The sequence below is a fragment of the Nipponia nippon genome, unplaced genomic scaffold (genome assembly GCF_047370975.1).
Source record: "Nipponia nippon isolate SJK-2023a ecotype South Korea unplaced genomic scaffold, ASM4737097v1 scaffold_1, whole genome shotgun sequence".
Lineage (NCBI taxonomy): Eukaryota > Metazoa > Chordata > Aves > Pelecaniformes > Threskiornithidae > Nipponia > Nipponia nippon.
The window spans coordinates 110,435,351-110,460,084 of NW_028262290.1; the positions used below are offsets into that span (position 1 = coordinate 110,435,351).

General features: G+C 41.5%; 1 protein-coding gene across 4 annotated transcripts in view; it reads left to right on the forward strand.

Annotated features, from left to right (window-relative positions):
- Positions 1 to 24,734, forward strand: part of GLI3 (GLI family zinc finger 3) — a 211,004-nt gene that overhangs the window by 158,336 nt on the left and 27,934 nt on the right. For 2 of the 4 annotated variants that reach the window (XM_087766885.1, XM_087766909.1), the window contains 3 exons: positions 12,361 to 12,577; positions 14,033 to 14,149; positions 15,484 to 15,624. In XM_087766885.1, the coding sequence (XP_087623011.1) occupies positions 12,361 to 12,577; positions 14,033 to 14,149; positions 15,484 to 15,624 (475 nt within the window). The remainder of the gene's footprint in view (positions 1 to 12,360; positions 12,578 to 14,032; positions 14,150 to 15,483; positions 15,625 to 24,734) is intronic. The other 2 variants (XM_087766894.1, XM_087766901.1) reach the window with 2 other exon arrangements.

Consider the following 24,734-nt stretch of genomic DNA (forward strand, 5'->3'; position numbering starts at 1 on the left):
CATCTTTCTTTGATTCCTGTTCCTGTGCAAAATGAGTCCTTCCCCCTTCACCTCAGAGGGAGGTTGAAAACATTAATGTTTTGTGAAGCACTTAGATTATACAGTGATGAGCACAGTAGAGAAGCTCAGGAGGGTATCAGTAATTATCTGTTCACTGATGGTTTAAATACAATGGAAGGAAGGCCTATGGGCAATACTCTGGGCAAGGACAAGAAAAATACCAGAGGGTCTCTCACTGAAGACGATTGTGCATCTTGTGCACTGAACGAGTTATGAATCCTGCAGGGGGGAAAAGGGTGCGTGGTCACATAACTAAAAGCTGATGAGTCAGCACATGAAGGTACGGGCAGGTTTAGTTCTGGTATGTTTGATTTTGCAGGCTCAGTGGTCGTTTAACCTGTTTTTGCAAAGGTGCTATTTGTGTTAAGAAAGCGTCTCTAGGACCTCAGTGGTCTTTGCATTGGTTAAAAAAAGTAAATCTTTTGGCTAAAAGATTACATCCCGCGCTTCATACAGCTTTTCAGCATAGGATCCTCTATATGAGCGCTGCGGGATGTTGAGGATGAAATCAAATGAAAGGAGCCACATTTTGGGCTCTCTTTTTACAGAGACGAGCACAGAAGGGCTCTGATCCTTGACATGGGTACTACTGCAGTTCAAATAATAAATAATAATAGTTTAGCACAATCCAGATAGGGCTTGACTTGGCGCATGCTTTGTCATTGTCAGCTGGCAGTGTAATGCTGTATCCTGACTTCTGGCTGAGTACTTGAAAAGAAGATGTCGCTCCCGCTGACAGCTAATAGTGGATCTCCTTTAGCACACCAGGTAGAGCTTCTACTTTGTGCATTTGAAAACACCTGGTTTAGGTCTCAGCTGAGAGAGATTATGCAGAAAGGAGGCATATGAAATAGCATCAAATGAGGATAATCCTTCATTTGACATTTACTCATTTGGTTACCTGCCTCAGTCCTGCAGTGCAGCACCCCTGCTATTAATCTTTTGTCAGGATGTACTTAATGTTATATCTGCTACCTGTGACAATTATTAGACTTTGAACTTCAGTAGCACTTCTTTTTGAGAGGCAGCATGGCCTAGAGTGAGTACAGAGGAGGTAATCACTTCCCATGATATTAAGACTACCGATTCAAAACCTTTACAAAAGATTAGCTCGTTTTAGTAAACACAGGAGGCTGGGACTTCATATTCTATATGATCTGAAATTCAGAACCTCTGTGTTTTTCTAGTCCCTTAGCACTGCTGCGATACCAAATTTACAAAGTCAGTTTTCAGAAAATGAGCCAAATTCCCTGTCAGCTATGAGGTGTTTAAATCAGGAGTAGTTCCACCTACTACAAAAGACTTTCTTTGGGTCTAGGCAGATGTAACTGTGAATACACCTTAGCCATCTCATAAAGTGTTAAAATTCAGTTTCATGTGAGCATGGGAGCCCTTTGGGATCTCCTCTAAGATTTGAAAGAAGCTGAGAAAGCACAGCAGCACTTTTTTTTCCGCCAGGCTCTGCCCCTGCTTCCCTGATGTCATCAGAACAGGAACGAGTAATTAACATAGTGTGGTTAATTACAGCCAGATCCTGGTTGTTCTGGCTCACATCAGTTTGCTCTGGGCTGATCTGAAGCTGAGCATCAGGGAATGGTGGTGGGGATACTTTCACAGAGTGCTAGAAAAAGATAGCCGGGTTTGTAGGGTGAACTTAGGTAGCAGTAGATTAATACCAGTGAGGAAGACAAGAGTCGGTGCTTCTGCAAGCAGGTATTGGATTCTCAATGATTTCCTCATCTCATATAAGCTCCTTGTATAGAGCGTTTGTTGTGTAATTAGTCGGTGCCCTCCTCTCTGAACTGCTTTATATCTAGAGACAAGTGACCATGTATTAATTTCTCCAGTTTCCCTTGGCAAACACGTAGAGAAAAGCAGAGAAAAATAAAAACAGAATTAAGACACACAAATAAAAGTGTAAGGTTATCACAGAGGAAAGTGTAAGGTTATCACAGAGAAAAGTGAAAGTATCTCCAGCAGAGAGCCCAACAGTCTAATTATGCACTGTATAAAAAAAAAAGCAGAGAGTATCCTTTTATCAGGTTTAAATTATCCAGTTTTTTAATTTAACAGAATGTCTCATAGTTATAAGACAGGGAGCCCTCATGTTCTCAGTCTTCCTTCTTTATTCAATATTTTATATATTCTTATTATGTCTCCTCTTATTCATCTTCTTTCTGAGGCAAATGGTTGTTTTCACTCTGCTCTTCAGAGAGTTCTTGCATTGTCATTTCTGCCGATACTGTCTGAAAGAGTCTCCCTCTACTACATGCAATAATATTCCAGAAGAGGACCAGCAATTCAAATGCCCCATGATTTTCTGTTTTGTTTCCCATTCCATTTGTCTTAACGTGTTTTTGCCATAGCCTCACGTTGATCAAATTTTCATTCTTCCATTGAATTCTGCATTGAGACAAGCAAGTGCTTCTTGCAACTTGGCTCAGCTAATTTAAAATCAGTGTATGAGTAGTTCAGACTGCCCTTCAGTATTGATATACGTCTTGCTATCAGTATTGCTCATTCATCTAGCATACTTGGCTCTAAAGATAACCTCTTGGCTCTTCACCATGCTGCTCAAAATAATTTTGTGATATATGCAGATTTCATTTTTTTCATTGCTCAATTCCATGCCCAGATTGATGACCATTGCACTAAAAAATGGAAGACCCCATCTGAGAATTTGTATCTGACTTTTACTAAAAAACAACTGCTTAATTCTTACCTTTGATTTCCGTTTTAGACTGTAGGTTTTAAGATTGTATTTTTATGTAATTAAATCTGTGTAAAAGGACACAATCAAATGCTGCTTAATGAAATAAATCTTAAAAAGGACGTGTTTAGAGTAGGACAGGTAGAACACCGTATATTCGGCAGTGTTTTGCAAGAAGCTCGTTATGATAGGATGTACAGGGTAGAAAGTGTTAATTATGTGAGTATTACAGGTGTTCTGCTGTTTTGTTATCATTCTTATTGGGATCTGCCTAAGTGAGATGCAAAGCTGACTTTGAGTGAAAGCTTTTCTTGCATTAAAAGGTCTCTAGTTAATTGCATATAATATGTTGTAAATGAAGGCTAAGTTGAGTTCAGACTGAGTCAAATTCAGACCCGGTGTAACCCCACTGAAACAGGTTCTATTATAGCTAGACATGTCACATATGTGCAGCACAGGGCTTTATTCTCTGTGGTCTTGTACTGTGTATGGTTAATCTAAAGAAGGAAATATAATGCTCTATCATGCCATAATAGCGTCATTTTATACCCTCTTTCAAAAAGTGTGAATGGCAGAGAAGTGCTACAAAGTGAATAAAAATGAAATTCGTCAGTATTACAGAAAGTTGCAGCTAGTCTAATTCAAGTACTGCTGAAATGTAATTTTGCAGCTAGCCTCCTATAGAAAGCTCATATAGATTATGGGGTGGTGACATTCAGGGAGATTGTTTTGGAGATCACCTGCATCTTGCTTTAGAAAGTGGTGGATGTTCTTCACCACAAATAAACACGAATGGCAAGATTTCTGCCTTCAGAAAGTGTATAATGTAAGAAGTCAAGCAACATAAAGAATATAGACTATGCAGGTGCATGTTGCATACGCATTTACATGTACAGATACACATATATACAAGTGTGATTATGTATGTGTGCCTGGAAATGTGTATGTCACAGATCTTGTAATTAGAAGTCAGTTTGAAGCAACTTGCTCCAGACTGGTTCAGTGTTACTCAAAGAGTTTAAAGTCATTGGACCCAGCACATTATTAATTCCAGGAAAGTTCTGGAGCTAAAAGAAATGTGCTGGAGTTTAACACTTCATTACTTCATTTTCAGACCCTAAAAGCAAGTATTAATTAGCACTTTCCATGTAATTAATGATACCAGTTTTAGAAACCCAAAACTGCTTAGCTGTGAATTTAATTCAAAATGATGTTTGCCAGAAGTGCCAGGAGCTTGCACGGAGGAAGCACAGATGAATTACGCAAGGTAGTGTTAATAGAAAGTCCAGTTAGGATACTAAGGATTCCTGAGCAGGAACATCCCAGTGAGAAGGACAAAGCTGTCAATGCTGTCTGAGCACATCAGGTTAATCAGTGTGGCTCTGTTGCTCTCAGTGAAACCATTCCATTTTACTCCAGCATATGGCAATGTATTCATGAAGAAAAATTTCACCTAGCCTAGCAGATAAAACAGAATAGATAATACGGTAAGCTGAAGAGAAAGTACAAACCACAGACTCTGTTAATTTTAAACTGGTAATAGAAAAGTGAAAAAAGAGACGATGTATGTGAGTTAAATACAATAGTAAAATGATGGCTATTATCTGATGAAAACTGGAAAAAATAGTATAATATATGCTTTATTAGATGCAGGATATGTCTTTTTACAAATGCAGTTAGATGACTTGTCTCTAAGTTAGTGATTTTTAATGAAACGTGTCAACATTACAAATGCAGAGGGATATTCCTGAAACCCAGACAGTTTTGAAAAATCATTTCAAAGAATTTCAGGTCTCATACCTGCCTTTAAGATCGCACCACATGTCTGGTTTCGTAGTCACAGTTTGATATTGTTAAGTGACAAGCCATAAAAGCAACTGATGACTTGTCTTCATTGTCTGCTCGAAACTCAGTGTTGTCAGTTAGAAAGTAGAGGGAAGAGAACAGGATTTAAAGCAAAACTCTTCTTTCGGATTACTAAAAATGTTACATATTACTAAAAATGTTACAGAAGTGTTTGGGTAAACTGCTCCAAACAGAAGTGCATTTTTAAAGTCTCCCTTCCTGTAACACCATTTGGTTTTCGTTTTGCACCTAAGAGACTTGAAGCAGTAAGAATTTCACGAATCTCTTCTGGGCTGCGAGGTTGCTGAGTGCGTTGTCGCTCCTGTGGCCTGAGCAATTTGTCAACAGTCATTCCTGCAGGTTGTTTCCATCAAGAGGACAAGTAGAGATGACAGAGTGGGAAACTTCTTTTTATTCACTCCTGTTTGTTTACAAAGAATGTACACAAATTTCTGTTTATGCCAACTCAAACAACAGGAGACGGGTTTCTTACATGATGTTCCTAGCTGCTGCTTCTCCTCCAGGTCCTGTCCAAGGAGAACTCATTGGCTTTCTCTCTTCTATGTCTTTGTTCAGGTCAGACTACTGAGTCTGTCCTGCTGACTGTCCACAGCTTTCCACATCTGACTGTGCAGTGTTCCTGCCTACATAATTCCATCAAAATACATACATAAACTTCTGGGTATGAAGTCAGCTTATGCAGACCCCCTCAGCACCCGTGGCTCAACTCCCAGCCACCCTTACTTACATCCTGTGTTTTGGATAGTGGCTCCTACTTGTCAGTTTACCATGGGATGAATGAAGCCGTTTCTTACATTACTCATAAAAAAGAGCATCTGAGCATGTGAAAAGCAGTATTTGATTACTGTTAACTTAATTATGACTTGTATTATGACTTAACTCAGTTAAGATTGCAATGTCTATAGGGCCCAGGTTTTAGGACAGCACTTAAGGACTTGCTGAAGTCAGTCCCTCTTCAGAAGTATTTAAGAGTTATTAGGGGTGCATTCCTGAAGAGTAGCTGGGTACATTTGTAAAACAGGAAAGGTGCTTGTTTGCTCCTTAGCAACGTTCCTAAACAATAAATAAGGACTTTGAAAATCCAAATCAAAAACTGAAGGTCCTGTCCTGGTGTAAGGAAAGGATAAAAACTCCATTGAATTCAGTGAGTCCAGGTATTCGTCCAACGTTTATTAGTGGGTTTCTGCACCCTGGTTTCTCAGTTTCACTTGCCCACAGGCTTCATGCAACTCTTAAGGGAGAGTAAGACAAAGTAGTGACATCTGTACCTACTTGAGCATAAGCGAGAAGCAGACATGGTGTTATTCTAGTACCTGACGATCAGCTTTATTGAACATTAAGCCAGTCCACCTACAAATTACCTTTCCCTTCATGAACTGGGGTCCTTTTTGGAGGGACTTGGATCATTTGGTCTACCTAGTGTCAGTCGCTGATGGCAAGAACAAATGATGGAGGCTGCAGAGTGATCTGGGAGTGCCAAGGCTTTTCCACAAGTTGGGAAGGGCCTGTGTACCCCTTGCAGTGCAGGGTGCACCCTCCCTCATGGAGTGAGTGCTTGGGCTGTGAGTGCACCGCTTGGACATCAAAGGCCCTTCAGGCAAAAGGACCTGAAGCCTTCTCCTGCTTGATGGTGTAGACAGAGCCAATGTGTCTCACTATGACACATGTTCCTGTACTGTGACCAGTTCTGTACGTTTTATTTCAAGAAAGATGTTAGACAATTGGGGGGACTACAAGGAAGAGCAGGAAAAATGATTAGGCGCCTGAAAAATTATACTGCTGAGTTAAAATAGACTTGACTTAGTTTGTGCAGGTTAAAGATGAGAAGACTGGACAGGAAGAGAGTATAGTAATAATTTCAAATATGCAAAAGAGAAAAAGGAAGAGACTGCAAAGGGGAAGGTGAGTGTTGAGTGCTGGGTAGAATAATAAAGTGCTGGTCTTGAATTGCTGCAGGAAAGATTTAGGATAGAGGATAGGAAAGAAAATTTTAATACAGTAAACATAACGTGGTTCTATATGAATAAATAAAGATATCCCAAAGAAACAAATATATCCTTTTGAAATTTAGAAAAGAAAAAAAGAGATTTTAAAACATAAGAAATGTCCCACTGGGTCAAACTAGAGGTGTTAGATACTATCTAGTCACACAGTCTATCTCTGATGATGGAAACAACAGATGCTATTTAAGAAGCACATGAACCCGCTTGCTTTCTGACTTACGTTCTGTCTGTGCTCTCCTAACATCAATAATCATTAGATTAGCAATCCCAAAGCATATGCCCTTGCTTATTCCTTTTAGTATTTCTTTATGGACCTGTTGTCTTCGGACTTGTGCAGTCCCATATGAACGTGCTGGCTATGTCTGCCTCCTGTGGCAGCTATTCCAGAAGTCCACCAATGCTTTTTTTCATCTCTTTTTAAGTTGTTCACCTATGACTTTTATTGAATGCCCCCCAGTTTACACACTTGAAAAGCTCTTTTCCTAAAACTTTGCAAAGCAGAACCAGAAAGGGGAAAGCACTCGGTTACTTTTGGTAGACTTATATGCATCAGGTGTTACAGAACTGCATGTGTTTTGTGATGCAAGGAAGATATCTTTGAAGTTTTTGTGAAGAAAAGAAAACTATCGTGATGTAACGAAACTATCCTCACAGTATTCACAAAATTGGGATCTCCTCGGCATTTTTGTGTCAGCCTGTCTCCTTAGGCACACCTATGCAACGTATAGGAAAGAAGGAATTTTTCCTGACTTGAATTCACAGCTGTTTTGCGGTAGATTCTGCAGCTGTGACCAGAAACTGGATGACCTTGTTAGTAGGACAGCCACAAAGTAGCCACAAAGTTTGGTTTTGATTATAATGTCTGTTTTTCTTCTTGAAGTCTGTTCCTTAAAATTTGATGTGCTCATGTAATTGCAATGTAGTTCACTGCCCTGCTTTACCTCCGGTGAAGGGAGTTTGAGACTTCACAGAGAAGGAGAAGAGAAAGAGAGAGAGAGAGAGAGACTGACAGACAGACACAGAAGCCCACAGTATGGAAAAATAAATGATATCACTGATGGGCTTTTCTGTCAGTGTATATGAGTTATTGAATGCTTAAGCAGAAGTATTGCACATTTTTTCTAACCCTTATCCCCCATAAAACTCAACAACTAAAAAGATAACCTGCATGTAGTTTATTAGTGGTCTTACATGCATTCGTCTTTTTTCTTTTTTTCCTTTTCTACTTTGTTTTAAAAAAAAAAAAAGTCTGTAACAGAAATACAAATCAGATTCCCTCCAGTGGTGTAGATTTTCATTTCTCAGTAGGTAGATGGAAGAAAAAGATTCATAATTCACGTACACTTCTGTGAATCCAAGATTTTTTGGAAGCGACTGGTGGTTTGGAAAATGTGAACGATTGGGACAGGCATCTTGCATTCTTCTGGCATCCGGATTTTGGAAGTGTTGAGCACCCCTTGTCTGACATGCAGCCCCTTTAAGGTATCTTAAAAGAAACATGACGCAGATTGAGGCCTCTGAAACCACTCATCGCTTTTGAAAAACCTAGTTGTTGGTTTAGTAGTTCTGGACTCTCAAAATGATTACTTTCAGGTCTTGTTTACTGCCTCTGGGCATGAATTTTAGACAGTTAACTGAGTGACACCAGTGCCATCTTGGTGCACATTTCTAAGCAGACCTGGCTGGATCAGCCAGGCAAGGCCAGGTGATGCCACTGCCCACCCTTCCTGCTGATGCTGGCCTCCTGGCTAGAAAACAATGTGAGGCCAGCAAAAAGGCATACGGCTGCCGGTCAAGGCAGAGGGATCCCTTGGGGTCTGAGGGAGCTCTGGGCTACAGGGATTCTTCACACATCCTGTATTCAAGAGTTATTGAACAAAGCACGTTAAGAACTTTGGGAAGGAGGGCAGGAATCCAGGTCTCCCCTTCCCAACAGAGCACTCCATGCCAGCAACATTGCGAGCTTTGATTTCTTTTTCTTCTTTTTGGCCCACAACATCAACTTTTATTTTCAAGCAGCCTGAATGGTTTCTGAAAGACAGAGAAAGACCTTCCACCTTCTGTTCTCTTTAGATCCTTCTGATCTTTTCAGATCAGAAAAATTGTCCAGGCTACCCTGTGACAGCATCTTGCATGAGGGTGATGTTAAACCCAGCCAGGTCATTTTGCCTATGAAGAGCTCTCCAGAAACAGCTAGAGAGAATTATTTGAAGGCAGCTATCTGAGCTGTTTAAGAAATCACCCTGATGGCTGAACCTTTGTCACCATTTCTGAGTACTCCCCTTAGCTGTGCTGGCTATTCCTCTGCTCCCTCGTGATCTCCTTTTCATTTCAGTCTGAGATGTTTGAAGTTCGGAGGTAGAGGGAATGAAGTGCAGGTTGCCAGGCTCCATAGGAAAATCCTAGTACCTCAGACTCAACCCTTGCTGCTGAGCACGGGGCAAAAGAAAGATACAAAACAAATAAGGATTCCTTCTTTCTTTAGCACATCTGTCCAGCTGTGTCTTAATGCACCTGCTGCTGGTGTCATTGTTTTCCAGTAAGAGCCACTAGCTAAGATGATACCTGTCTCCTCTGCTGTACCCTACAAGTTTGCTTGCTTGCAGGTTGGACAAAAGTTGGCAATGCCTGGCTTAGCATCCTCCTTCTGGAGGCTCATATGGTGTTAAAGCAGCTGTAGATAAAGAGGACATCTCTATGAGGTAAAAATCTGTCCTTTTGATGGAAGCCATTTTTATTTATATAGGGAGGGGAATAGCAAATATACTTACTTAACGTTTAAGCACTTGCACTGTACTGGTGTAAGGGGTGTCACTGCAGGCCAGTGTAACTAGCTTCTGTATTTGTAAAAGCAGAACTGCTGTTGTCCTTCAGTTAGAAAGGTATTTTGCCACTGGGGAGGCATCATCGCTTTTTGCGTTGCTCTATGTGGGGTAAAGAATGCGAAGGAGGGATGCTTGACCAAAAATACTCTATTGACGCAGCAGTCTTTTCACATCTTTTGGAGGGACTGAGTGGAGAATATTGCCAAACTCCAGTAAATATAAGTGCAAGTTGTACGTACACGTCTTGGGGCTTCTACAGTCCGTTTCCTACTTGGGGCCAGAGGTTCCCCTTCAGCATCCAGCTTCCTGAGTCTCTAGTCCCTGGCACCTTAACAGCCTCCTACTGAGATAAAAATATATTCAGATCACAGCAGTTCCCTCCTGCCCCTCCTGCACTGTTTGGGAGGGATATCCCGTGCTCTTGCTTTGGATAGGTTAAAAAATTAATGTTAGATGCAGGTGCTCCTGCAACTGTAGTCAGAGCAGTGACGGACAGGATCTACATCTCAGAGCTGAGGTCTTAAGTCAGTCATGTCTTGTGGCTGAATCGTAAGTTTGTCTTTTTACTGTGTAGGATCTGAAGAATGTTGCCAAAGTTTTGAACCTGGACTTGCAAAGCTAAGTATTGTTGTGCATGCATGAACACCTAGAAAGGAGAAAAACAAAAAACAAAAAACCAAACCACCACCCTGTATTTCTAAGGGTGCTAGGCACTTGCAGCTCCCAATGAAATCAGTCCACTTATTTTCTTCTTTTAAACTGATTCAGCTGATGGGTGAAGGTGTCCTAGGCATTAACCACTCACAGAGAAATAAAATACTTCATCCAAATTTTTGTATGTTGCATTTGTTGATCTTGGTGAATTTGATAGCATCTTCAGGATGGTGCCGTCTGGTGTTTGAAGTACATGGAGCTCACAGTGTATATATAGAAGCAAAAGATGCCAGGGTATAGTAAGGAGGCATTGTTTTAGCCTCATGTATGACATTGTAATTGTATGTTTTTTAATGAACAGACCAGAGTAGTTACACTTAGTAATGTTTGTTCACTAAAAAGGAAAAGGGGTGTTAAATCATTGTGTTCTTTGATGAATGGCTTGTACACTGAAGAATAAATTGAACAAACTGGCATAGAGCTCAGTGAACATGAAATCAGCTATTAGAAGAAGGCTTGTGAACAAATTCTGAGCCCGATATGCATCTTTTGATTAATGTCCTATCAATCATCCGTAGTGGCTACCTTAGCTAAGTCGTGCTGTAATCATTCATGGTTGCTTACAGGAACACTAGCAGGGACTATAGAGCTGCAATAACTGAATATTATTACTGATTTCTCCCTAACTCTTGCTGTGAACAATTACTGTTTTCACTACATTTCTGCCTCCCTTTATTAAAAAGAATACAATGCAAAATGAAAAGAGAGTTCCTCAAAGACCAGTAAAACTCTCCCAGGGTATTCTTAATGATATTCTGTCCTAAATGGGCAAACTATTGTAATGCAGTTCTCACCAGGAATAATAGTAATGTAATCACATTGAAGCTGTCTCTTTATGGATTGTAGTCAAATAGACAAAATGTATAGTCAGATTAATGGACACAGAATTTCTGTAGAATTATTATTTTAAATGGTTGAAATGATTTTAGCTCTTTTTGTATCACAGTATTTTCAGTTAATGCACTTAACAGCAACAGCAATTAAGACTCCAGGCTGTAAATTCGGATTAAATCCACCCTTTTGATATTAGAAGAAGCCTTGATTTTTAAAAGGTATTATGCCTGAACGCCTCTCCTTTAAGACCTAATGTTTTAAATTTGTATGGCTCTTCTGAATTATGGTCGTTTGGGGTTTTTTTAAGGAGAAAAAAAACCAAACAATGAATACACTTTTTGTTCTTTTTTTTTTTTTTTTCTTTCCTGTATGATTGTAAGTTATTGGCAGATGTTTACGGGAGAATCTCATATTCTTGTGTGTGAAGATTTAGTTCCACACCATTTATTTCTCGAGTGTGACACAAAGAATGCTTTGGCACTACCCACAAAATAGGTTCTTAGATGGCAGTGTAATTTCCTCCAAAGTCACTGTAGTCTGGGAAATACGGTGAAGTAATGAAGTGTTGACAGGTATTAACATGCATAATGGGCTTTAATAGACATTTAATGTTGTTTAACTGGAAGAAGGAGAAGTGCTTTCCCATTGGAATATTTCTACATTGAAACTCATTGATCACCAATTTCAGAGGGGAAAGGTTAATCCATCAGTTTCTGTAACCAAACGGCACTGATGGCAATTCTTTAGGTGACATTCTGGATGAACTGAGCTTTCCATCTTTGCAAACAAATGAGTGATATGACAAGCATGGTGTTCAGAACACATTTAACCAATTGATTTTCTCTCCTCTTGTAATAAGATCTAGAGACATATGAAAGAGCGTAGCATGAGCCAAGATTAAAGGAACTGCTTCATACACGCGAACATAGGGGAACTGCATTATCAATAAAAGTACTATAAAGCATGTAGGCACCCATTCTTTTTCTTTATATAAAGTTTGTTATTGCAATAAATAGCTGTTATTGAACTGCTTGCCTTTTATTTCAGTTTTTCTGAATTTTATTTGAGTTGGCTTTCTGTGATTTCCTGGTAAATGTTAGGAAAAAATGTTATGTTTTGTTATGGTATCATTTTTGCACTCACTAGTAGATCCAGACCAACTCTGGATTTAAAAGCAGGATTTATCATCCTTTGGGGCATGAAGAAAGACATGAGGGGGAGGGAGGGACTTGACTTCAATTAATGTAAATATATCAAATATATTTTAAATGTTTCGTCTGTACGGTTCCATCCTGTAATGACCCTCATCTTTTTCCTTCCTCTTCCCTCCTTTTTCTCCCAAATTCAGCCCTGCTCTGAGTTTCACATACCCTCCTACACCGGTATCTCTCCAGCAAATGCATCAGCAAATTATAAGTCGTCAGCAAACCCTAGGTTCAGCCTTTGGACACAGCCCTCCACTCATCCATCCTGCTCCAACTTTTCCTACCCAGAGACCTATCCCTGGCATCCCCAGTGTCCTGAACCCTGTCCAGGTCAGCTCTGGACCTTCTGAGTCCACACAGGTGAGAGACAACAAAAGGAACCTCTGCACCCCATTAATTTATGAAAAAATGAAACAAATTACATTGTCTTTACGGCAATCAATCACCACTGTCATGGAGACCCTTCGATAACAGTTTTCTTGCAGCTACAGCATTTGCAGTCCCTTTATTATTAAATCACAGGAGTGTATGCGCGGTTCCTGATTGGTACCGTGTTTTTTTGTCCTCATAAATATTTCAGTGTACTGCAGCAGCTACTCATTCCAAACTGTCTCTCCCGGATCTTATTCAGGAACATAATGCAGGCAGGGAGCAAGAAAAGGGGGGAAAACCACATCAAAATACTAGCATTTTAAAGATGAGCAGCTTCACCTTCAAATTAGGCTGACTGTAATATACACAGGGTCAGATTCTGCCATCCTGACACAGGTGTGAGTAAATCAAAGTAAGTAACTCCATTTGCGAGCAAGACAGGAACTCAGAGATAGTGCAGAGGCTTGAAGGTTTTTTCTCTGATTTGCGCAAAATTGGACTTAGCGAGTTTCAGCTAATCATTTCGGTAAACCAAGTTGTATTCTCAAAAGCTGGAGATGTGCAGCAGTGAATCAGGCCCATAATGTGGAGTTTATCACAGTTTGTGGCTTGCCTGTTATTAACTAGTGCTGTTTGTTTCCAGATGACCTGGGATAGGTTATTTATCAGTCTAGGAGCTGTTTATCTCCTGGCTAGCTTTTACAAATGTAAAAGCAGAACATACTGCTGTAGGAAGCATATTGATTTTTTGTGGGGTCCATGCAAGTTCAGATATCTCTAAAAGATCTCTGGATTCCTACAAGATCCATTTGCAGGTGTAGATAGTGGTGTTCAGTCTAGCACAGCAAGGGAAAAACAAGATTCTGGCCTGTTCATGTCAGCAGTAGTTCTGCTATTGACGGGAGAATCCAGGACTTCATCTAGGATTTTTTGGCTGAGGGTTTCACACTAGTGTTCAGTTTTCTTCCTATCCACCACTGTAATGGGAAACACAGTAAAAAGAGCTGAGCCTTGTGTGCAAGATGTTAAGTGTAAAACCTTTCCTCCAAGTGTGAAAAAATTTCCTTACGTTGATTCAAACCAGTGCACACTGATTTCATTTTTCAAAATTGCCTTTCTGAAGTCATCTTTCTGTGGAAAATCGAGTTCTTCCTACCCCCTCCAGCCTGACAAAACCAGCATTGGTTTGGAGCAAGGAATTACATCAAATGCCCTCCTTCCTGTTCCTTCCCTGCTCCATTACAAGGTTGAGTGATGCAGCTCTTCCACAAGTTAATGCTATGTAATTGAAGCACAATGTAATTGCATATCCAATATAATTAACAGTGTAGCTTCTCCAAATAAAGTTGCTGAGCAGATGCTGCATATTTCTGTTTGGAGCTACATATTTATCACAGTCTAATTTTGTCTTTTTTTGGGGGAAAAAAACCAACCTGCCTGCAGCAGAATAAACCCACAAGCGAATCCGCAGTGAGCAGCACTGGAGATCCCATGCACAACAAGCGCTCCAAGATAAAGCCCGATGAGGACCTCCCCAGCCCGGGAGCAGGCAGCGTGCAGGTATGGCAGTCAGGTTACAGTCGTAAGCCTTTCATCTCACTGCCAGAGAGAAAATGGACCTTGCCTGTAACGTGTTTTCAGGCTTTCTGCCTGCCTACAGCCCTTCCTCCAGTTCACACGTGGGCGGCCTTGGCTCACGGCAGCAAGGGTTAAACATGGGCAGTGAGGGGCTGCTGGGTTACAGGGCTGTGTTGCAGAATGAGGGCAGAGAGGAAGGAGGCTGATGGAGAGGCGCCTCTGATCAGTCAGAGAGTGCTCAACCCTCTGTTCACCGTGGAAAAGCGAACCAGAGACATTCAGGTCTTTATTGAGGACGTGTTTTCTGTTCAGCAAGAATATTTACACCACGTTGACTTTTACCAGGTCTTAGCACTGTACTGCACTGAGGCCTCAGTGTCAGGCTCCAGTCTCATTTGCTACACTTTCTATGCCAGTTAGTACCACTGGTTTTAGTAGAGCGACTCCTGATTTACAGTGACTCGGGGGAGATGGGAATCAGAGCCTTGATCTTGTGAGTGAATCCATGAAAACAAAGCAGAGGCCTGTCTAAATCCTTCGGCAGGTTTGAAATGGAAAGAGCGTGAGTGCATAATCTGAACCAAATGTTTACACTAATGTCTAACCCTTACCCCGAGCACATAAAAAGCTGGGGAGAATGAGGCAGCTTGAGGAACTGAAGGTGGAAAGTCAAAAGCCAAACTTAAATACTCTCTTCTCCTGCTCGCCCCTTCCATGGACACATTACAGGCAAGAACAGGCTAACAAGTTGCCTGAAAATTACCAAATCACCAAAATTGGTTTTGGAAAGGTTTTTGTGGGCAAAATTGTCACTGGATTAGCAATGAAAGCACGCTTTGGATTACTGGTGATCTGTTTTGTGTCTAACTGTAGTACTGAAGTCAAACTCCAATTAATTCAACAATACTGAATAGTGCCTTTTTCACTAGCGATGCCACTGAATAGTAACAGGTAAGCGTGCAAATAAAGAGCTGCTTAAATATGGGGAGAGGGAAGCCAAGCCTTTACGATTTGCTTTGAATTGAAATGTAAAGGGATTTTTTTTTTTTTTTTAAATTAGAAATTCCCTGTAGTGAGTACTTCTGGGGAGGAAAAATGTATTTTATGCGTATAGTCTGCAAATGTTTTCTGGCTTACCAGGCCTGTTTTGGGCTTCTGTATTTTGTAGAACTGAGTAACAGAGTAAACTGAGAGTAAAACAATCTACACACCCACCCCCATCTTTCTTTTCACGCTGAAAGAATTAACTTTTTTCCCTCCTCAGTTTCAGAATTTCCTCTCTCCACTCCTCACCCCTGTTTTTTTCCTCTCTCCAGGAACAGCCAGAAGGAATGACCCTGGTAAAAGAGGAAGGGGACAAAGATGAAAGCAAACAGGAGCCTGAAGTGGTCTACGAGACAAACTGCCACTGGGAAGGCTGTTCCCGGGAGTTTGACACGCAGGAACAGCTAGTGCATGTAAGTTAATGGTATTCAGGAACTAGGTTTTAAAACTACGTGACCTTTTTCATGGGGGTCGGGTTCTCTGACCCTGTGCTGAGTCAAGTTTCTTAGCTAACAGCGCTGCAAAGTGGAGAGGGGTTTATGAGTTTCTGAGAATAAAGAAAACTCGGAGCCACAGTGCTTGACCTGTTCAGTCAGCTAAAGCTTAGTGTAAAATTCAATAAAGTCTTCAATAGAGATTGTAATGGCTCTGATCCTGTAAGCCAGCAAACGCTATTTTGAGTTAGAGACTTTGATAGTTATTGAGTAATAGTAAGCTGGACATGAATTATTATTAACCTTTCGCTAAGTTTGATTTTTTCTCCCAAAAGGGACTGTAACAGTAGAAATGGGCAAGGGGAATTCTTCCCCTTCCCTAAGGGGGTTTTTGGTATCAATTTACTGTTGTGTGTAAACTGAAGTGGATTATTTGGCTAAATTCATGGAGACGAGTTATTTCAGTCTTTTTAGCAAAAGCAAACTGTATGGTCTTATTTATGCTACCCAAATATTAGTTGTATCTGCCTTGTTTTTTCTTCAACTCTACCACTTCTCCAAAATAAATGATTTTTACTGTTTTGTAGTATTGTAAGCTAGAAAATGAACAATCAAAATCTAGAATATAACCTGGCAAGTACTATCCCTCCCCATTTCCAACCTCGTTAGCTAGCAGCACCGCTCTTAATTACCGGCATCATAGAACATATCTAAATACTCTGAAAAAAAAAAAAGGAATTCCTAGTACAGATTAGAGAGGAGCATCTTCAGCAAATGATCAGTGTGTCAGAATGCTATTTGTTGTAGAAAACTGTTTCATACTTTCCTGGAGATCATGCAAAATCTATTGCATAATGTGGCCAATACTACTGAAACAGCTTGTTGAAAAAAGTACTTGTCCACCCAAAATAAATAAAAAAACCCCACCATATATTTCAAAACACTATGCAAAATGGTAAACTGATGCTGCAAACTGACTTCAGTAAAGCAATGCCAGCTTTTACTTCCTGGAGTGTGAGAGCCTCTTGGTGTTGCAGTTATTCATCAAGATATATTTTCAGTTTCTTGGTATTATTAGGTAGTAGTAGTAACAGTAACAATAATAATAAAGGAAAGACTATCACAAACTAAAATAGTGGCAAAAATCTGACATTTTTTAAGAATCCTTTGGACACATTTTGCACAAAAAATACCCTAACGTTTTAATAGGCCACGATGAAACGTGAGGAAAGACTCTTTCAGTGTCATAATAACTTTTTGGGAAAAAATGCCATACGAACAGCTGCTGCAAAGGGTTAGACACATTTAAAAGATCAAGTGTTGGTCTGGCAATTGATTCCATGCAAACAGACCAATTGACATCATTTGGGGCTCTGCACAGGCAGTCTTTATATCTGATAATAATTGTAAGGCTGAAGCTTTATGATGCCTGGCAAACCTTTCTCAATATTCAGAAATGATCCCAGCAATGATGATAAATAATTTACAACAAAACATATGAAATAAAAGAGAAATTTAGAATAAAGGTGCCCTTGGTAATGAAAAAAAGGAAGAGGTTTTTTTGAAGTTTCGGACATAAAATTTAATTGAATTCCACTGTGCCTGTTAGCTAATAGCTAATGTTTTGTAGTTTCAGGTGAATTAAATTGACAGTTTGATAGTTTGGTTGTTTGTTTTTTTTTATTTAAATGCGTTTGTTGGTTTTGGTGTGATTTTTGTAGCGAATCTGACTGTACTATAAGGGTTGATAGCAAGACTCCTCTGAAAAAAAGCTTATTTCTTATGTTTCTGCACAATGGCAACATCTGAAATGGGTTTCTCTAGACATAAAGAAGGCAGATAAAAAATGTTTCTATGATACAAAGAGTTCTTTTTGGCAGGGCTCAGGATTCAGATATGTTATGATGGCATTTAAGATTATGAGGTGCAAGTCCTGACTCGGTATCCTGAAGACAATAAAATCATCATCATCATCATCGCAACCATCACATTCAAGTAGCGCAAATCATGCTCTAAGAGTCAGCGTGACTCAGTGATGGGGCCCTGGTTTGTGATTTCTTTTGCTGCTCTGACAGAGCCCTGCTGTGGGGACTTGAGCAAGTTATTTCTGTCCAGAATTGCAAAGGGCTTTAGACATCTAACTCTGTTTGAAAGTCTGGTCCTTCACCCCGGTCTGTCTCTGCCACATTTTGTCTGCCCTTGATTGCCACAGCCCTCGGATATACACCTGCAGCAGCTAGGGAAATGAAGTCCAGGTCTCGGTAGGGCTTCGCGGGAGGGCAGTCCTGGTTTTGCTTAGGTGCGTGACTCCGGCAGAAAGCATGAAGTCCCTTAGTAGCAGTTCAGCCCTTGAAAATCTCCTCACTGATGTGGCTCATGTATGCCTCCTACCCAAATACTTGTGGTTAAATCCAAGTAGATACAAATTGCCGTAATTTGTGCTTACCTCAGTGTCTTTGCCCTGGATGAGTTCCTGACTTGGCGTGTGCAAGTGTGCACCTGAACTAGGCAGAGAAAGAGTATGTGTCTCAGTGGCGTGAGTACATCCTTTACTCGGTAATATTTACACTGCAGTAGCAGCTGGAGGCCTTGTCAAGGCCAGAGTCCCGTGGTGCCAGACGCTGCTCAAACACAAGAGAAGGAATGGCCCCGATATGGGCATGAGGTCTTCACCCTGTGACTCCGGAGCCATGTAGATTGGGCTGTTTGGTGGTGTCTGGAGGTACCTGAGCTACCTTGTGTGCGGGTAGGCGTGTATTATGTATGTATGTATTATGAACATCGCGCTATGCTTCCCAGCAAGGTCAGGGCTTTGCAGGATAATAGATACTAACCTTCAGATCTTGCAGCAGAGCTCTGCCACGTTGCCTCCCCTGGCTGCACACACCGCTGCTCTGCAGGTGATTCCCAACCCGCTGGCAGGCTCAGCAGAGCCTCAGTTCCTCCAGCTGAGTTTGAAGTGGGATCTGAAATCAGATGCTGGACTGCCATCTGGGACATCAAAAATAGAGATAACCATCCTGTTTTGTTGACTCTAGTGTGGGGTAGTAATCATCAAGGCAGGGGCAACTGGCATAGATAAAGGCAATAAAGGCTTAAACTGCCCTGGCAAGACTCATCCAGATAAAATCTACCGGCTTCCCTGACACTCAGAAAGGATGATTAGCATGAGCAGACAGCTACAGTCATGTGTTCAGAAGCTGGGTGGGTGTGATACAGCACGACACGTGGTACAGCATGACACGTGATACTGCATCACATTGTGTGCACACACCTACTCGCCCATACTATGGGTTCACAGTCAAGTGAACTGCGTAGTGAAACTAAGAGCGAGCTATGTAAACCTTCACAAAGGATTGCAAGAAACCCCTTCCCTGTCACCCACTTCATTGAGCACGTGGTACGTAGCATATATTCAGTAGAAAGGAAAATGCATTTGTGTATTTGACTTGGAAGTATTTAGAGTATTCTTTCACCTGTACAACTCTCTGAACTGATTCCCTGGACTTTGGAAGTTCAGCTGGGAAGAGGAAATTTGTAAAATGCAGAGTTTCAGAAAAAAGACCTAAAAAGCATTCTTATACCTACTGCTAAGACTAAATTTTCAGGATCTACGCAGGCTAGCAGTAAGTCTTTTAATGAATGTGGGGGTTTTTTTCAGGGGAATAAAGCTACTGTTTGTAGCCATACATAGTAGTAAGATATCAGACCCAAAACGTCCAATGGCACAGAACAGACTGTTATCCAAGCCTTGCATCCCAAAGCACTGGAATTTTAGAGGAACTGCAGTGTTTAGGGGAAAGATGGAAGTATGTTTCTAGCTGTGTTTTGTTTCCTAAAGGGTTAGATACCTCAGCGTGAATTCTAGTCGCGCCAGGTTGAGCAGAGCTCAGGAGAGCTTTTCCACAATACACAATGCACATAGTTCACATTATAGATGTTGTTACTCCCATCATGTATAGAGTGTATACACAAGCACGTATGCATGTGTTTTGAAAGAGGTAAATATGAATTTGTGTATATTGTGGTCTTTCTGTCACATGAGGATAGCTTTATTATCTTTTTGGGAATGATAGGACCTGATTTACTTTGAAGTCAACTGTAGGCGAATCAGATTCTAGCAATATCTGCATTACAATGTGATGTGTGGTATAGCATGTATGAAACGGTAAATACAAACATAATCTATGTCTTAATATGTGGTATAGCTTTAGAGCAAAAACTGCAATCTTGGGCACAATAGTCAGCATTTGATGGCGTTTTTCTGCATTACTTTCTGTAGCAAAGTCCTGCTGTTATTAGTGTAAAATGTGGGTGCTAGTGAAAGTGTGCTTAGGCCCCAGGAGACAATGTTTTCTGACTGAATTTATGAACAGAACCTGGGCTGCTATGAATAAATAACTTAAAAGCTACATAAAAGAATCGTTATTGACCCACCCAGAAGGGTTTGACACCACAATGATTTTGGTGTGGGAGCTCTTATTTTCAAGCGATATGTGCCACTTAGAATTCAGCATGGTTAAATTTTCATGATACACACACCAAAAGGCAAGGTGTTAAACCATTCAGACGCTCTGCCTTATTTATAGCACCTATCCATCCTTTCCTCCCCCCCGCCCCCTTACAGTTAATAGAAAGATTCATGATTCTTCATGGTTGTCTATCTAGCGTCTGACAGTACCGACTGCCTTGCTAAAGCAAGTCACTATCTATAATTGATATCCTTCTATGGAATAGGGTACCGGCTGCAATTGAAGGGTTTTGCTGAAAGCTCTTAAATCCTGACAAGTTCTGCCCTTGTTCTGGTTCAGTCGCTGAGCTGCACTGCTGGGATCCCAGGGTTATTTGAAGTTGGTGCAAAGGGGGTGCGCGTGTTGCACGTTAGCAAATCACAAAGTTGGAGAGCCGCGCTAGAGCCACCACGGCGTCCGCCTGCCGGGTCGTCTTATTTACAGTGCATTGCACTCCTGAAAAGAGTGCTTACATTACTGTTTGAACATGTGTATTATAGGTTTCTTTCTTTCCCTTCTTTTTTAAAAAAAAAAAAAAAAGGATCTTATTTATTTTAAAGCCTCAGTTTGCTGCTGGGGTCTTTATCATTCAGCTGTTTAATTAATTTCTCTGCCCAGCGAGATATTATAATTAGGTTTAGCTGAGCTCAAGTTTGTTTTAAATATGTGATAAATGCACTTGAGCACCCAGAAGCTAATAAGATATTGTATATTTTTATAAATCTGCTTTTTGTTGCGGTTTGTCTTTTTTTTCCCCCAGAAATCAGTTTAAGAATAAAATATTGCAAAAGGGTTAGACACTAAAGATAAAAGTTTGTTTAAGAAAATTATCCTTCAAGGAAATGACTGAAGTTATTGTTAAATATTAATACAATGGCAATCAGAAAAACGCAGTGCTGCCTATTTCTCATCCCCCTTGCTGTGTAGCCTTGATGATAATTATTTTTTATTCAAAAACATGCTTGAAGAACTGTAGAGCTATTTTTTGTTAGTGTTCTCTCCTTAATTGTACAGCAATAAAATTCTGTCATTGTTATTACATTTGATTAGATGAGATCAAAAAGCCCTAAACTGACAGCAGTGGCTTACATTCAGGATTCCATTTGCTGAGGTCTTCCTGCCTGTTTGCAAAGCCTTGGTGACTGGAGCGCTCCCCCGGCAGTCCCTGGGGCAGCTACTGTAATGCTCCCTTATCGCACCAGAGGAAAGATTCTTGTGTTTCTCAGGTACCGACGTGTTCCCAAGGTAATGGCGGTGCACTGAGGTTACCCAGAAGAACCATTACATGAAGTTCCCTGAGTTGGGTTTCTTAAGGTTTTTGCCCTCCGCTCCTACAGAAAAGGGTGGATTCAGCCCCGCCTGACAGAAATTGGCCAGCGATCCATGGAGAACTACATAAAACCTGGGCTGTCTACAGCCTGCCTCATCTCAGGTTTTGCAGCATCTGTAGTGAGATGGGGTGCCTTAATCAATGCTGTGCGCCTCAAAACACTTAAGAATGTGTCTGATCGGGAAGTGAGGAGCGCACCACCTTCTGAAGGACTAGACCTCTTTGGAGTGGGTCATGTTGGATGCCAGAAATAAAGACACTCAAAGTCAATAGACTTTTGAAAGTCTCATTCCCTCTGCTACCTTGCTGCCCTTGGCCTGTGTCTTCTTCGTCAGCTCCTCTCCCATAGGAGAGTGGTAGGTAAGGACTGGAGAGTGCTCTCTTCTCTAAAAAAAAGATCCAACTGCAACAGAAGAATAAGCCAGATTAGAGCAGTTCCCCTGAGTAATAGCTGCAGTGGTAGAGCTGTAAATGACCACGAGAGTCGCGCGTTGCCCGCCACTTGCAGGAGGAGAAACTGCCCCATGAGCGGACAGCCCCAAGCTGCCAAAGCAGACAGGGTGCGACTCGCAGCTGTGTGGGTAGGCATCTACGCCTGAAAGGAGGCAATGACACACAACTGCCCCAAAAGGCAGGTTATCCACTGCGCATTAGCGATTTCTTTTCTCTGGGCACTGGAGGTGTTCTTGCAACTGGTCGTGACCCAGGTGAAGTCCCAGCTATGTGAAGCAAGTCCCTTCACAGTCCCAAAGGGTTGTAATTACACATCCCAATTCGCCTGCATCTCCAAATACGTGCAGGGATTTCTTTACTTTCTAATTCTTCTCTGCAGAGGCAGTTCTCAGTGCATTTTCATTATAGTTCTATTTGGCTCTAGCACGGTAACACAGAGAAGCTTCAGCCTGTTTGCAGGCTCATTGTGCGTGGCAGTGACAGTCACTGCCCTGAAAGGTTCAGAAATGTTTCCTTTAAATTGAAAAGAGTAAGGAATAGATAAGAACATGAAATCCATTATAGTAATCATTTTTTTCCTGACAAACGGAGAATGTTTTACGTACAACAGCAAAGGGGGTTTTGTTGGTGGTTTTGTTCTATTTCATCTTATTTTAATTTTACTCAGTGGTGTCTGGACCCTAATCCATATTTGGAGAAGCAATGCTGTGGACAAAAGAAATCATTCTTCAAGTGAGACAAGCCCGGGGCTTGGGACAAAATGGAGAAGGCAGGGAGTTGTTTTAGAGGCAAGCAAGTACCATGGAAAGGTTTTTTCCCAGTTTGTGCATCCCCTCAGTATATTTCGTCTTTGTAGCTGTGACAGAACAAGGGGGAGGAGATATTATAGCAAATAATCATGGGAAACATCTGTCCAGCAGTTTTTAGATTTTGAAGTCTCATCCTCACTGCCTGTTTAAAGGCTGAGTTATAATTACGGCACCACCTTATTGTGCTGGATTATAGGCTGCTGAGCCCATAGTTTTAAACTGTGCCAGAACGGTAGCATCATTTATAGGCCAGCAATTCATTGCATGACATAGGAAAGCTAGTAAGCAAATCTATGGCCCTAAGTGCATGTTGGTTTTCCCTTTGTTTCCATATGGGTACCTAACACAGACTTGTTTAAATGAAGCATGTCTTTAACCCCCCCTCAAAGGTAACTGTGTAAGTGCTGTCGGGTTTTAAGGTTAAGTAACCACAGACGGACCTCACTGCTGTTCTGTAGCCTCAGTAGCCCTCGGCGTCTGGCACGGCTCCTGTTTGCCTTCCCAGCACATCTTTGCTCCGCGCCAGCCACAGCGATGCCCTCTGCCTTCCAGCAGTGTTAAACATCAGTGCTGCTGCCTTGTGAAGAGATCTTATTCACTCTGGGCTTGACCCAAAGGCCAGCTGTGCTTTGGCTCAGGTCCTCTTAAGCACTCGGCTACACAAGCGCATCAGCAGTTCCCCTGCCTAGGGTCTGGCTTTTGATGAATCACAGAGGAGAAGGGGAAAAAAAAATAAAGTGGGGATTTCTTTTTTTGATAGAGAAAGGTTTACAAAAAAATAAATCCACCCTAATCTGTGAAGTATTAAGAGGGGATTTAGAGAGAGAAATGTAATCATTTTTTTATTTTAATTCCTCTGTAATTAGCATTTCCTTCACAGCATTAGGAAAACTTGTTGTTAGTCTGCTGCTGCTACGGCTACTGTTCATATGAGTTGCCAAAGTCAATGTCTTTGAATTGGTGTCCCTGAAAGAGCTTGCTAAACTATGACATGTCGTGTAAATAGCACTTCTTTTTCACTGTTGTGGGTAGGGATGAACAGTGCTCCACCTATGCCCCGAAAAGTTACTCTAGCAATTTAGATTGAAATCGTAGCAAGTGAGGACTTGAGAGGAAAGGGCTGTGCGTGGCAGGGAGCAGGATTTGGCCTCTGTCCGTGCTTTTAATCACAAAGCACTATTTAGGTCGTTTGTGGATATATGTATATATTTGAAGTGTTTATTTTGCCTGAGAGTTCAGCTAGTGAACTCTTTCAGGTTAGTGATGTTTCATAGGTGACTTCCGGTTTTGGGGAGAAGTGTTGGATAAGAAGCTGCCAGCCAGGTCCCAGGGGAGCCCCTACTGACTGAGCGACAAATGCGTTGGCAAGAGTAAAGCTGCAGGGTGTTTGCTCTTTGGCTCCTGACTCTTGTAGGCCTATCGTGGAGAAGGGAGAAAGGGGAAGTCCCTGCCTGCTTTTTTTGCTGCCTCCAAGCTGCAGGGAAGGCTGGGCTTGCGCATTGACTCCAGGTACCTTTCAGTCCTGAGCAATGGGCTGGTACAAAGCGGATTTGCCTGGACAGAGCTGCGGTTTCTGTGCAGCTTTTTCCTGCCTGGCTACTGCTGACTAACTGATTTGCTGTTATGTAGCCTGTGTTTTTACGGTGAACCAGTGGAATGATCTACGAGGATCTACCTCAAACCTTCTGGAGTCCGCTCTTCGGTGCGGCGTGTCTCCGCGCTCCTTTTGTCGTCTCTTGATGAATAGGATTTTATCCATGGTGCAGCCCATCTTTGTATCTTTGTCACAAGCGCCGTGTTCTCCCTCTTAGCTGCCCATATTCTACCCAAAAGGTTTGCCCACAGAAACCCGGTGCCTGGAAGAACAGAAACTTATGAGTGCTGGCTCAGCTATTGCATGTGGAAGTGCTGTTTCTTAGACAGAAGTGGCAGATCAGCACGCACGAACGGAGGCAGGGACAGGCAAGCTAAATGCAGGCACAAGTG